At 45.6% G+C, this 13,037-nt stretch overlaps 1 protein-coding gene across 1 annotated transcript in view; it reads right to left on the bottom strand.

The window, feature by feature from the left end:
• The window catches only part of vps13d (vacuolar protein sorting 13 homolog D), a gene marked incomplete at its 5' end in the record, with an annotated part of 79,493 nt that overhangs the window by 51,292 nt on the left and 15,164 nt on the right, over window positions 1-13,037 (bottom strand). Inside the window, 20 exons of the mRNA XM_084436354.1 lie at window positions 179-329; window positions 412-459; window positions 681-816; window positions 959-1,111; window positions 1,253-1,358; window positions 2,716-2,793; window positions 3,427-3,555; window positions 3,685-3,825; window positions 3,980-4,069; window positions 4,477-4,674; window positions 4,788-4,862; window positions 7,608-7,812; window positions 8,210-8,365; window positions 8,484-8,617; window positions 9,261-9,547; window positions 9,939-10,157; window positions 10,287-10,402; window positions 10,607-10,778; window positions 11,267-11,483; window positions 12,188-12,368. Of these exons, the coding sequence (XP_084292480.1) occupies window positions 179-329; window positions 412-459; window positions 681-816; window positions 959-1,111; window positions 1,253-1,358; window positions 2,716-2,793; window positions 3,427-3,555; window positions 3,685-3,825; window positions 3,980-4,069; window positions 4,477-4,674; window positions 4,788-4,862; window positions 7,608-7,812; window positions 8,210-8,365; window positions 8,484-8,617; window positions 9,261-9,547; window positions 9,939-10,157; window positions 10,287-10,402; window positions 10,607-10,778; window positions 11,267-11,483; window positions 12,188-12,368 (2,992 nt within the window). The remainder of the gene's footprint in view (window positions 1-178; window positions 330-411; window positions 460-680; window positions 817-958; window positions 1,112-1,252; window positions 1,359-2,715; window positions 2,794-3,426; window positions 3,556-3,684; window positions 3,826-3,979; window positions 4,070-4,476; window positions 4,675-4,787; window positions 4,863-7,607; window positions 7,813-8,209; window positions 8,366-8,483; window positions 8,618-9,260; window positions 9,548-9,938; window positions 10,158-10,286; window positions 10,403-10,606; window positions 10,779-11,266; window positions 11,484-12,187; window positions 12,369-13,037) is intronic.

Below are 13,037 nucleotides of genomic sequence, written 5' to 3'. Positions count from 1 at the left end.
ATTTCCGCAATTCTGTCTTCCGTGTACTGAAACGGCTACTCTTGACAGTAATTTTAAAAGACACAAAATGTAAGCATTTCATCAAAATAATATTAACTTAAACAAGCGTGACTGTGCCCCTTTAAAGCAACGACATGTACTGTGTGGTCCGTGCGCAAAAAAAAAATGTCTGACTTACTGTCCGGCGCGGACGGGCTGTCCAGCCTGACCTCCATGGGCACCTCCAGACGGTTTTTCACCATGAGGGCGGAGCGCACGGTGATGACCTTCCTGGCACTGCCCTCCATGGTGATGGAGAACACCACCCGGACCGGGGGCAGAGCCGAAAACTAGAGAGAGAGGATTAACACATCGGCATCAAGCTAAAGTCATGTTCTCTCAGTGTGGTACACAAGGAAGGTTTAGACTTACATAGACGTGTGGGTGTATGATATTGGTCCTGCTGATAGGACTGCCAACCTAGAAAAGGAGACAGGAGCAAGACAATTTCCATCACGTAGATGTGGCCATGCAATATCATACAAAACAAAACAAAAGTGACTTCCTAACTTTTCCTTGAACTTGCTATTTTGGCCCTTGACAGAAGAGTTAGCCGAACGAACGAACGAACGAACGAACGAACGAACACACACACGGATCTGACAGCTGTGGTGGGACTGTGGTGGGGGAATCTGACTCACGGTGTTGGAGGGGTTGTTGCGGTCTGGCACCGCGTAGCGGAAGAACACGCCCACTTTGTCCACAGACACGGGCTTGACCTGCTCCCAGCCGCCCACGCGCACCAGCAACTGATGCAGCTTCAGCTCGTGAGTGTGTCTGCAGAGGCAGGATAAAAGCTGCTTAGACACACACACACACACTTAGCGTGCACACACGCACGCATACACACACACACACACATGGCAACAGATCCCTGTATGAAAACTATGGCCACCCCAGCCCAGCGCTAACCCCATACCTGTGCCTGAGTTTCTCACGAGCCTCAAACTCAAACGGAATCTCCTCTCCAGGCAGCACCTCACGCCATTGGCTGACGTTGTGGGTGTCGTCTGTTCCCGGTCCGTGCACGTCAGATATAGAGTCCGCACTGCCGCTGTGAGAGAGCGCCACCCTGTGGGGGGGGGGGGGACCACTCAGGTTAGACACATGTAGGTGATCCAGGAAAGTGCCCCCACAATACTCTTCTTTACAGTCTCTTTATGAAGTGTGTGTCCATATCTGTTCCGGTCCGCATATCAGAGGGTTCTGTCACCTGGTGGGGGTGGTGGTGAGGGTGGCGAACCACATGGTGCACCCCGTGTGGTTCCGCAGGGCGTAGGGCACGAAGGGCTGCCGGCGCTTGGACAGCTTCACGTCCGCTAGAGGGCAGGGAGGGACGGGCAACAACGTCAGCTTCCCGTCCGCACCATTAGACAGAAATCATGACGAGCAGAGGAAAAACAAGAACTGACATGATTCTGTGAAATCATATTTTAAAATGTAAACATACAACATTCTGGCCATTTATATACATAATTATATTATGCACTGAAGGGCATTCATAAGATGTCCAAAATGTTATATTGCAGCAGCACACATAACATCTAACATTAAATAATACATCTCTAGATGTATCAGTGAGATTCTAATAATATTGGACCTTGTGAAAGTGTATTATTAATAAATAAGCTACATAAAAATAATAAATATAAGAATGTAAAAGCTAATGGTGCAATGAGGGTACTGTATATTACTTAGCCAACATGGATGTACAATAGGCTAGTGTACAACAGGCTAGTAGCCAACCTACCTCCAAGCTGGCCACCACAAAAACAGAAAGGGTGAACAATAGATTTACACATCCAGGTGAGGGTTCATGTACTGGTGGCAAGAATGACATGCACAAGCCATTCTCAGGCAAAATTAAACTAAAGATGTGTTAAAGGAAAAGGTGAAAAAGCAGAAGCGAAGATAAGAGAGAAAGCAAAAAGGGAAAGTCTGTCACAAGTCTGTCCAATACTGAGGTCCGAATGCAATCAAACCTGCAATGCAGTACTACAGTATGTGGTTGGGTACAGTAGGGCTCAGTCGGTGTGTGCCATCAATAGTAGGGGTTTAACGATCCTGTGAGCTCAGACCATAAGATACACCATGCTGGGTTCACGCTATCGCTACGATATTAAAACAATATGTCTAACAAAACAAGAATGATGAATCTATGAAAAAAAAATATTTTGTTCAAAAGACACAAAATGCAAAACAATGTTGTTGTTTGCCGTGTAGTTCCATTTTGTAATGTTTTATAACTCGCGATATCAGGACATAATTGATCCAATACAAGCACTGATCTGCATACAGACGAGTGTGCGAGTTAGTAGGTGATAATGGCTCATTTGCAGCCTGTCCTATAATAGTAATAATAATAATAATAATAATAATAATAATAATAATAACAATAATAATACATCAAATCTGTATAGAGCTTTTCTGGGTACCCAAAGCCGCTTTACATAAGTAATAATTAAATAAATAGTCAGGTTTTTATATCTTGAAATTTTGTGTCACGATATTTCCGTCACACACCTAATCAATAGTTGACCTGACACTGCATTCATGTTGTACAGCAGGTTTAATTGGATTGTATCCCCCGACACCAAGCATGATGACTCTTGTTCCATCTAGCCGGTGTGGGCGGCGGCTCTGCTGGCCTGTCTGACCTCTGAACTGTACCTGCACTGTATCTGCAGTGAATCTGCTGCTCGAGGCAGGTCAAGCTGGCAGTGCTCCTAGTTCTAAGGTAGGCAAGAGGGACACCTGACAGCAGAAAGAGACAGTTACCACAGGAGAGACACATGCAAGGGCTCAGACAAGAGGGTTAAGGATTGTGGGATTTGTAGTCTTTATGATCATGACCAGTGATTGGATTTACAATCAGATTAGCAGAGACACAATATGGGCTAATATAGTCTTGATAGTAAGAGATGGGAAGAGTGATTTGTGATTTTTTACTTGAACCCTCTATCATCCTAGTATGACTTGCTGTCTTTTAGATGGAGGAATCATGTAAAGTGTCATGTCAACTAATTTAGTAAGAGCGCAAGTGCAAGTTAGGCTACATTTGTGATATCATACCTTGGTAGCAAAGAAATCCATACATTATAGAAACAAGTAGGGCCAACACACTCAAATGCTCCAAAATGCTTCCTAAAACATCATTAACCAATAAATACGTTAGTGAGTGTACCCTACAGTGCAATGGCATGTTTGGTTCAGCCCCACATTAACTTCAACGTGCAACAGTTTTCATATCACAAGCTCACACGTAGTTTCATACTGTATGCATATACAGTACACACACTTTAGTCTACTATGTGTGTGTGTGTGTGTGTGTACTTGTATGTGCACATAAATGTGTGTAGTGCAACGTTGCCTGTGGCCGGGACTCACTCTGCCCGAAGCAGGGGGGGTCGACGGAGGAGCCCATCCAGGAGGGAGGGGCTGCGGAGCTCTGGGGGGCCGGCTCCGCCTCTTTACAGTAGTCAGCCAACCAGGAGCTCTTGGTGGTGCTGTACTGCTCTGTACCCACCAGGAGAGGGCAGCAGCAGGTCAGGGGTCGGACAGCACAGACATTAAGGTATTTTTGAAAACAATCATACTTTTTTTGTGTGTGTAGAGGGGGGGTTGTCTTATTTTGGGTCTACGTACCCAAGAGGACTGAGGTGATGTTGACGTCCAGCCTCTGCTTGGCGCGAACACCCATCTTGAGGCGCGGCGGGTGGAGGCGGCCCGCCGCCTGCTGCTGCCAGGTGAGGAAACACGGCCACGGCTCGATGAAGGGCTCCCAACCTGACATGAGAACCACAACACCACCCAGTGTTACTGTCCCAACCTGACATGAGAACCACAACACCACCCATTGTTACTGTACCAACCTGACGCTTGATCACGACCGTGCATCACTACCACACAGCAAAAAACAGTTTGTAGGAGCCTGTCTCACCTGAGAGCTCTCTGTTGTAGTAGTCTCCTGACAGAGAGAAGCTGGCGTTGCCCTCCTGTGTGGAGCCGATCCGCTGCAGCATGTACAGCCCTGGCACGGCAGAATGGTACATGGTAAATGGAAGGCACTTTAATAGCGCTTTTATCCAAAACGCTTCACAATGGCCTCTCATTCACCCATTCACACACACATTCACACAGCAATAGCAGTAGCTTACATGCAAGGTGCTAGCCTGCTCATTGGGAGCAGTTTGCCGTTCAGTGTCTTTGCCCAAGGACACTTCGACATGTGGAGACAGGAGGAGCTGGGATTCGAACCACTGACCATGCAGCCATTGGACAATGCGCCTTACCTGCTGAGCCATAGCCGCAGCCGCCCCACAAAGACGGAGCACGCCCTTTGACCTCCCAGTTTTTGTAGGTCACTAGGTTTAGTAAACTCCTACAGTATGAGGACAAATTTAACAGATATAAATCGCACAAGGAATCAAGACTGACTTGAGAAGGTGAGCTCAGCCAGCGGGATGTCACAGTCCAGACAGTCGTCGATGAAGCAGATGCACACGCTCTCGGCCTTGACCTCCACCCCAGACAGAGGCGGGGCCGAGTGGCTGGCGGAGTCTGCGTCCGCCCTGAGGTGACCCGCCATGGTCTCTGCATTCTCCAGCAGCCAGGTGGCAGCCTGGTCTAGCTGGCCTGATGATGCCACACAAACACGCTTTCCTTTAGTTATATTACACATCCATAGTATGTTGGGGGAGTGGTATCGGTACTGGCTGAAATAGGATGAAATGTCAGACTTGTCTAACCTTTGGAGTGGATGAGGGCTCTCCTGCAGTCCTCCTTCCTGAAACCGAGATCTTGTAACCGCGTCAGCTGGCCCTCTGAAGCCAGAAAAACACCACACATCAGAATGTACCAGTCCAGTTTAAAAGTTACGATCAAGACAATAATAAAAAACGTTATTTATAGAGCACCTTTCGTGAGATAAAATGCAGTTTAAAGTGCTTTACAAAGGAGACATAAAAAGCAGAAACATAAATATCAATTTAGACATAATAAAAATAGAAGACCATAAAAGAAGTAAGATCAAATAGAATGTTATAGGCTTAGTAAAATACACTAAAATTTGAAAAAAGTGAGAAAAAAATAAATCAATTAAAAGCAAGGTCATAAAAGTATGTTTTAAGCTGCCTCTTAAAAACGGTCAACCGAGGCTGCTTGTCTAATGTGAGGGGGAGCATGTTCCAAATCGTTGATGCTCCATATCTAGCAGCATCACCGTGCCTCTTGCTGTTTGACCGAGGCCCCCTCAGTAGATCAGCACCAAGCGATCTGAGGGAGCGATTTGGAACATACTCTGACAGGCAGTCTGACAGGTAAGAAGGTGCTAGACCATTCAAAGCTTTAAACACAAGTACAAAAGAAAAAATCTATCCTCAACTTTACAGGGAACCAGTGCAAAATAGTAGTAATATGATCTCTTTTCCTGGTTTTAGTTAGAATTCTTGCTGCTAAATTTTGAATAAGTTGCAGCCAAGCAAGTTTTTTGGGGGAGACCAGTATAAAGTGCATTGCAATAATGTAATAGTGAGAACACCAACGCTTGAGTCAGTTTCTTAGCATCCTCTAAGGAGAGGTAGGGTTTGACACTGCAATGTTTCTTAGATGATAAAAGGGTATCTTAGTAACGTTGCAGATCTGATTTTCAAAATTAAGGTTATGGTCAAGGATAACACCCAGGTTTTTCACTTTTGGTTTTACCTGTGGGGCCATATTTCAAGTCTACTTATTATTTCATTTCTTTGGGTGTCTGTGCCATCAATAATGACTGTTTTTTCTTGGTTTAGTTGAATTGCCATTCATCCACTGCACAATACTGGTAAGGCAGTTTAGCAGAGGATGTAAGGCATCTTTGTTGTCTGGTGCTACAGAGAGATACTGTACAACTGGGTTTTGTCAGCATAACAGTGAAAAGGAGACCCATGGTCAGGATGAATTTATCCAGATGGGAGCATATATAGGGAGAACAACAGTGGACCAAGGATCAAGCCCTGAGGAACGCCAAAGAGGAAGCCTTGCTTCTCCAAAACATAGTCACCAAGACTCACACAGTAATTTCTGTCTGTGAGGTAGGTGTAGAACCAGCTCAGTGTAGTCCCTGAGAGACCAATCTAGGTTTCAAGTCTGTTCAGAAGTATTCCATGATTGATAGTGTCAAACGCAGCACTCAGGTTGAGATGAACAAGGATAGAAACTTTATTTTGTATGTGTAGCACTGTACAGATATGAAAATGAATTTCCATAAAGAACAATAAAGAATCTATCTTTTCATCTGCGCTCATTTTAAGATTGTTTATGACTTTAGTGAGTGCTATGTCCAACTCTGAAACCAGACTGGAATTTCTCATCAATATTAGTCATGTAAAAATGCCTGTTGGATATTGGTTACTCAAAAAACAGAGGAATCTAGTGCTGTTTTTTTTATAGTAAAGGCCTGACTAGAGCAGTTTTAAGAGAGTCTGGAAAGAAACCAGATTCTAGAGAGTAGTTTACAATATCCGGTAGGAGTCAGGGGTAAGACAGTCTATTACCTCTTTAAAAAAAGAAAGTGGGGATAGCATCAAGGGAGAAGGTGGAGGATTTCAGTTCAGAAATAATTCGAATTCGAGTTCCCCTTCGCTAATTTTCTTAAAGGGGTCCACGTTTGCAAATCTAACTTTTTCATTGTTTTTGCATACATTTGAGTCTCTGATGGCCCTACTGTACTAACACACAAAGTATGAAGTAAGTAGAAAAAAACAGTCCCTGCAAGCCATTCACATCTCCCGTGTCACTCTACGCACAGTCAAGGACCCCGCTAGCTAGCATAATGTCTTCACACAGAAAATGCTCTGTTCTTGGATGTACTAAGCAGCACAGATCGTCTCCCAAGCTCAAAGGACAGCAGAGCCTAGTGGATACATTTTATTTTTGATGGCAACATTCCTGTGAAACTGGCAAAACACTGGCAGTGTGTGCTAGCCATTTTTTGCCCGATTTCTTTTCCAACCTGGGTCAGTACAATGCAGGATTTTCAGATAAACTCTTTCTGAATGATCACGCAATACCAACTGTCCATGGAAATTATGCAGAAACTGTAAGTAATTATGCTGTGGGTTTGTTTGCATATAGTACTAACGCTAGCTAGCTAACATGAACAAACTCCCCTTTTGCCTCAACCCGGATGCCCATCTCATATGTTAGAGTAACGTTAATGGAATGAAACTGCAAGAAATTCATGGAGCAGTCAATGAAAATGATCAAATGTTAAGAAATGAACATCATTGGATTTCCCTCGGCCTACAGAATCTAGCTTTTATTGTTTGTAGTCGAATGGTGTCATATAGCCTGGTGGTGTCTAGCTAGTGAACTTCATGACATTCCTTTCTAGCCCTGGGATAACATAAAAAAAAATAAACAGCAGTGATCTGATACAGTAAAGAGGGATGCTCCATCTGACTGTAGCCATGTTTCCAAGAAAAAAAAAAAAAAAAAAGGGGGTTCCTAATTTTTTAGTTGGTTTGATCCCCCAATTATAGACATCAAACTCAATGTTTGGTGGTCCAAAAACTCAACTGTGAACCTACCTAGCAGGGCCTCAGACTTGTGCCTGAAGTTGTCCTTCTGGCTGGTGGAAGGCTCACGGCTGGCCACGGAGGTGCCTGACAGGCTACCGCCATCTGCAGCATCGCTGGACCCAGAAGAGCCCGACGTGGGGATGGATTTGGCGATAGCCAGGAAGAGCTGTACGTCATTGTAGGACAGCCGGATATCCAAAGCAGGGAACTGGATCTGTGAGGGAAACATAAAAAGACATAGAACTATGTTCTAGAAACAGGTCATATCTAGAAAAGCCCTTTGTGAGCTCAGACCTCTTAGCCTGGCATAGCTATCCTGATCATGTGAGCTCACATTCTGTTTCACTCCACATATCAGACTGGACATCCACTCTTTCAAATTGATTTCCAATTGACCAGATATTGGTCGGGCCAATCACAACCGTTTATCTAATATGGGGCAGGTTTGATACAGCGACCGTACCCACTTGATACGAGGACTAACCCATGTTTCGTTGCTTTGATTGGTTGTAGAGTGCGTCCAGAGGCATTTTGGTCTGCGACCGTTGATAAAGACCCCTTAGAAATCGATTTCCAGACCCTTTGCATTTTTACGAAGCCAGGCTACTGACCTCCAGCAGTGGGGGGAAATCTTCGATGTTGAAGGCGTCCAGCAGGCCAGAGCTGCTCTGGTACGTGGGGCTCCCACACAGCTCCACCTGGATGTTAACGGGATCGATGATGGACAGGGCCGTCTCCTGCTCGCTGCCCAGACAACAGGAGAACACCTGGCAAAGGGGGGGAGGGGGGCATGTTAGAAACAGCCTTGTGTTACCAGGAAGGACTGAGCAGCCTCAGTAGACTGTTTACCATCCTCGTTATCATGATCATTGTCAGAGCGGTTACCTCGATGCCGGCCAGGCTTCCGGAGAAGGGTCTGTCCAGCAGGCGAGGTTTGTAGGTGAGAACGGTGGTTCCCTTCAGAATGATGGCGCTGGTGTCCAGACAGGACGAGTCCTCCACCACCACAAACTCTGTGCCTGAGAAAAACAATATTGTCACAGCAAACTCAGGATTTCAGTTCATATTATCTATGCGTGAGCGTCTTAAACCAGTACAGTTCCTGAGTGCTGTGAATGTGTGCATGCATTTATGTGTGTATGGTTGTACGTATGCATGTACTGTACAGGTGCATCTCAGAAAATTAGAATATTGTGGAAAGTTCAATATTTTCTGCAATTTAATTCAAAAAGTGAAACTTTCATATATTATAGATTCATTACACATGTAGTGAAATATTTCAAGGTGTATTATGTAATGTATGTATGTATGTATGTGTGTGTATGTATGTACTGTATTGTATGTATATTTGAGTATGGATGCATGTATATTTATGTATGTACGTACATATGTATCTATATACTGTATGTTTGAGTATTATTATACTCAAATGAGTATTATTATACATATGGCTATACAGACTGTATGTATGCATGTACTGTATGTATGTATGTACAGTATATATCCAATCTCTAGGCATACTGTATAGATCTTTTTGCTTCTTGTAATTTCTCTTGTAATTTTTCCTTGTACCTTTCCCACTGCTGCTGTACCTTTCCCACTGCTGAAACCCCAAATGTCCCTCACATGGATTATTAAAGTATATCTCATGTCTTTGCTCACCCGTCACATTGATCTTGACCTCCAGGTAGCGGTCCTGAGTGACTGGCACCGTGGACCTCTTCGTGACCACACCGCTCTTAACCGTCTTGGGCATGACCGCGCCGGTGGTGGTGCCGGGGTCACTGCTGCCGCTGGGCCAGCGTTGGCGAGGCGCGCCGCCGCCCGCCGCCCCCTTCTCCGCCGCAGGCATGCGCAGGAAGTCACGCACCAGCTGGAGCCAATCGAAGATGAGGAAGAGCCTCAGGTTGTTGAGCACCACGGTGAAACAGGAGGAGTCCCGCGTGGACCTGACGGGGAAACGAGGCAGTGGTGTGTCAAGTGTCAGTTTAAGGCAGATTCCTGCCAACAATTTCTACGGTGCTAAACTGACACATAGTCTGACTCAATGGATGTAGATTTTGGGGATAAGCCTTGTCATTTTACAGTACTGCCCAAACAGTAGCTACGGATCTGATTCCTGGCCCAATCAGATTCAATCCAGACTACGTGAAACAACAACTACCTAGCAAACGGTACGCTCACAACGATTGAGATTGTTTAAAGAAATACAGCGTTTTACTCCCCCCAATCCTTGAGTGGTGATGAGTCCAGCCAGACCTTTCTGCAGCGCTGGCTCAGTGTAAACACAGCGAGGTCTGACTATGCCTGACTAACTGACACATTTCTCTGTTAACTGACCTGTAATGCAGCTCCAGTTGCAGCGACGCACGGTTGGTGCCCGTCTTGGAGGGCTGGAGGATGCAGTCGAAGACGTTGTGCTTGGCGCCGGAGCCCATTTCCTTGCCAGGCCCGGTGTAGCGTGTGTCATACGCCAAGAGGGAATGAGACACCAAGTTGACAGACTTGGATCCGTTTGAGAAACTCTCAAACAGCAGCTTGGATTTCATGAAATCAAACCTTTTGGAGGAGGAGGAGGAATACAAGTTCAAACAAATTACCAGATGAACCGAGCCAAGTGGCAAAGACAATTTCACTAATGACAAACGCGCAGAGCTCTAGTGACTCAAGACTAGGAGGGAGCACCACCTGGCTAGTGAGCGTTTCTGTCCGGTGTCGTTGGGGTTGTCCAGCAGCTCCAGGCTCACGTTCATCATGTCCACCAGGAAGGATAGGCTGGTGTATACATCTCCACTCAACACAGTCTGAAAGAAAGCGAAGGCCAGATTCTTTCAGAACTTATCCCCTTTGGAGAGGAGCTGTAAACAGAAGACTGTAATATCCAGACTTGGTTCAGCTTAAGGCCTGAGCATTTTAAGTGGCCGTGGAAGGCAGCCATAGCGCCGCGGAGGATAGCATGTGTGGCTATGTGTCTTTCTGAATGAGTGTGTGAGCGCCTGTGTTCTCACATAGCTGCTTGGGTCCTGAAGGTTGTATGGGCGGAGGAACTCCTCTATGGGTTCGCCCAGGTTGTTGTCCAGGAGCCCCCGGATCAGCTGGTAGCGCTCCAGGTCAAGGGAGCAGTGGACGGACGACAGGCTGCCGTGAATGGACATGTCTGGCACCGCGTGGCTCAGCTCCCTGGCGGTGACATTCACAAAACGTCGAGGATAAAGAGCAAGTGGTCTGACTCAACGGATGGAGGTTTTGGGGATGAGCCTTGTCGTTAGTTTATTACTGCCCCAATCTGTGGCGACAGATCTATATCCCAGCAAAATCAGATTTGATACAGACTGCATGAAACCACAGACCTAGCAACCGCTCCGCCCAAGACGATTGTGATTGATTTAAAGAAATACTGCCCCCCCCCCTTATCTCCGGATGGTAATGAGTCCAGTCAGAACTTTCTCCAGCGCTGGCACAGCGAAACAAAGTGTCCAGATAGGTCTGGCTACACGAGACTAAAGAGATGAAGTGACTCTTTATCAATGCAGTCTTTCAGGCACCTTTTTTTTTTTTTTACTTCGCTGCAGAATTAATTCAATATTTATTGTGAATATATTCAAATAAGTGGAGGTCATTCATGAACTATATGATTCATGAATGTGTACATTCTTCGTGCTCCTTACTTGTCCAGGTTGCGCTCCACTTTAAGTTTGAGGCGACAGCGCTCCCTGAGTAGGTTGTCTCCGGTACGCCGTACAGAGTAGGAGGGGAAGACCAGGTCGGAGTCAGGCTGCTTCCCAGCGCTGTCCCATGACGGGCAGGGCAGGCGCTCCGCTGCAAAGATGTCCATCTCCTGGAGGTCCAAGGCTATGCAGTCCAATAGGCACACATGGTTCTCCTCTGCAGTTACACAAGGGGAAAGCAATCCAATCTTATTTAGCCTTTATTTAGCCAAGTAATTCCTTGAGATTCTAGTAGAAACACAGTCAGGTTAGACAGCATATTTTAGAGGTTTCAGTCTTGCCCACAAAGCAGACTTAGCAGTGCAGTAAATGTAACTGCCTGGGGCTCAGATGGTAGCCTGATATCAGACAGAATTGTTAACTCATTACACTCCGCCAGTTGAGATCTTCAGTCTGACGTTGCCTCCACTCTAACTGATTTCCATGGGAGAGGGAGATTTGATTTTCCCTAACCAATCACTAGAGACCAACGTATCCAACTGAATCTAATTTTAGACTGAAACGAGAGTGCAAAAAACATCTCCTCTTTGAATAAATGCCTTCAAAGCAGAGTGCTCTCAGATTTAAAAGTTATTATTACTTTTAATCACCATTGAACAGCTGATTGTTATTACTCCTATTTAGTTCCGGCGCACTGCTTGACAACAGCAGCAACAGTGTTAGTCCCGCCCGTGGCGCTGATTGGCTAATCGTAGCACTCAGCGGACCGATCCTTTTTTAAATCCGAGGAAGCGCGGTTTCATGCAGCAACAGACCAAGAACCAGTCGACTCGGTGGAGAGATTCAAAGGATTCAAAGGTCTGGACCCAGGCTACTAATGTGGTACAATTCTGACAAAATCTTCAATGGCACATCGCTCACCAAGGCCGAGGGGCGTGTCCTCCTCAGGGACCCTCCCTGCGGCGGGGGGCAGTGGCCGGCCCAGGGTGAAGCCTGAGGAGGAGGAGGAGGAGGTGGAGGAGGCGGCTTTAGGCTTCTCAGCAGACTCCTCCTCACAGCTCTTCCCCGCTGCGCTTGGCAGTGGCTCGCTCCTCACGCGGTCCTTTGTTAAAAAATGCACAAGCATTAGTGATATTTTTAATCAATGGCAATGAAGGAATAACATACAATCAGTGAATATCACTTCAAGTAACCTCCTGGTATTTTATTAAACCTAAGAGTTGACAAAGCAATAAGCATACAAAGCACAGCAATGGTCTATGTTTCCCTCATCGCTCTACAGATGGCTGGAGCAGCTACAGTATCCTGCCCAGTCTTTACTGTATGTGACTCAGCACAATATCACTGGCTTCATCAATAGGCCCATATAGAGGATTGATCAGGGAAACACATATCTTACCTACTTTACTTTTATAAAACTAGGCCTCTGTTTCTAAGTTAACAGTTTATCAAGAGAAAATACAGTACACAACTGTTCAATAACAGTTCACACTCCAAACCAAGCCTCAAACCTTAAACATGCCTGAGTACCTTGTAATGGGAGGTGTCCTTGTATGAATTTGCATGCAATATCAAATTCTTAACAGACACAATACAACATGATGAATTGTTTATAGACGGGCATACGTATATTGCCATTATAATTTGGGCATCGGGTACAGGCTAACAAATAAAACATTCAACAAAAACTGTTAAATTATATAATAGCCAACTCATGCTCAAGTTCAACTCAGGACAGCCTGTATTCATACTGTCAAGCATTCTTCATTTG

The sequence above is a fragment of the Borostomias antarcticus genome (genome assembly GCF_949987555.1).
Source record: "Borostomias antarcticus genome assembly, chromosome: 3".
NCBI lineage: Eukaryota > Metazoa > Chordata > Actinopteri > Stomiiformes > Stomiidae > Borostomias > Borostomias antarcticus.
Note: the sequence above shows the minus strand (reverse complement) of the source record. Positions and strands in the feature narration are given on the sequence as shown.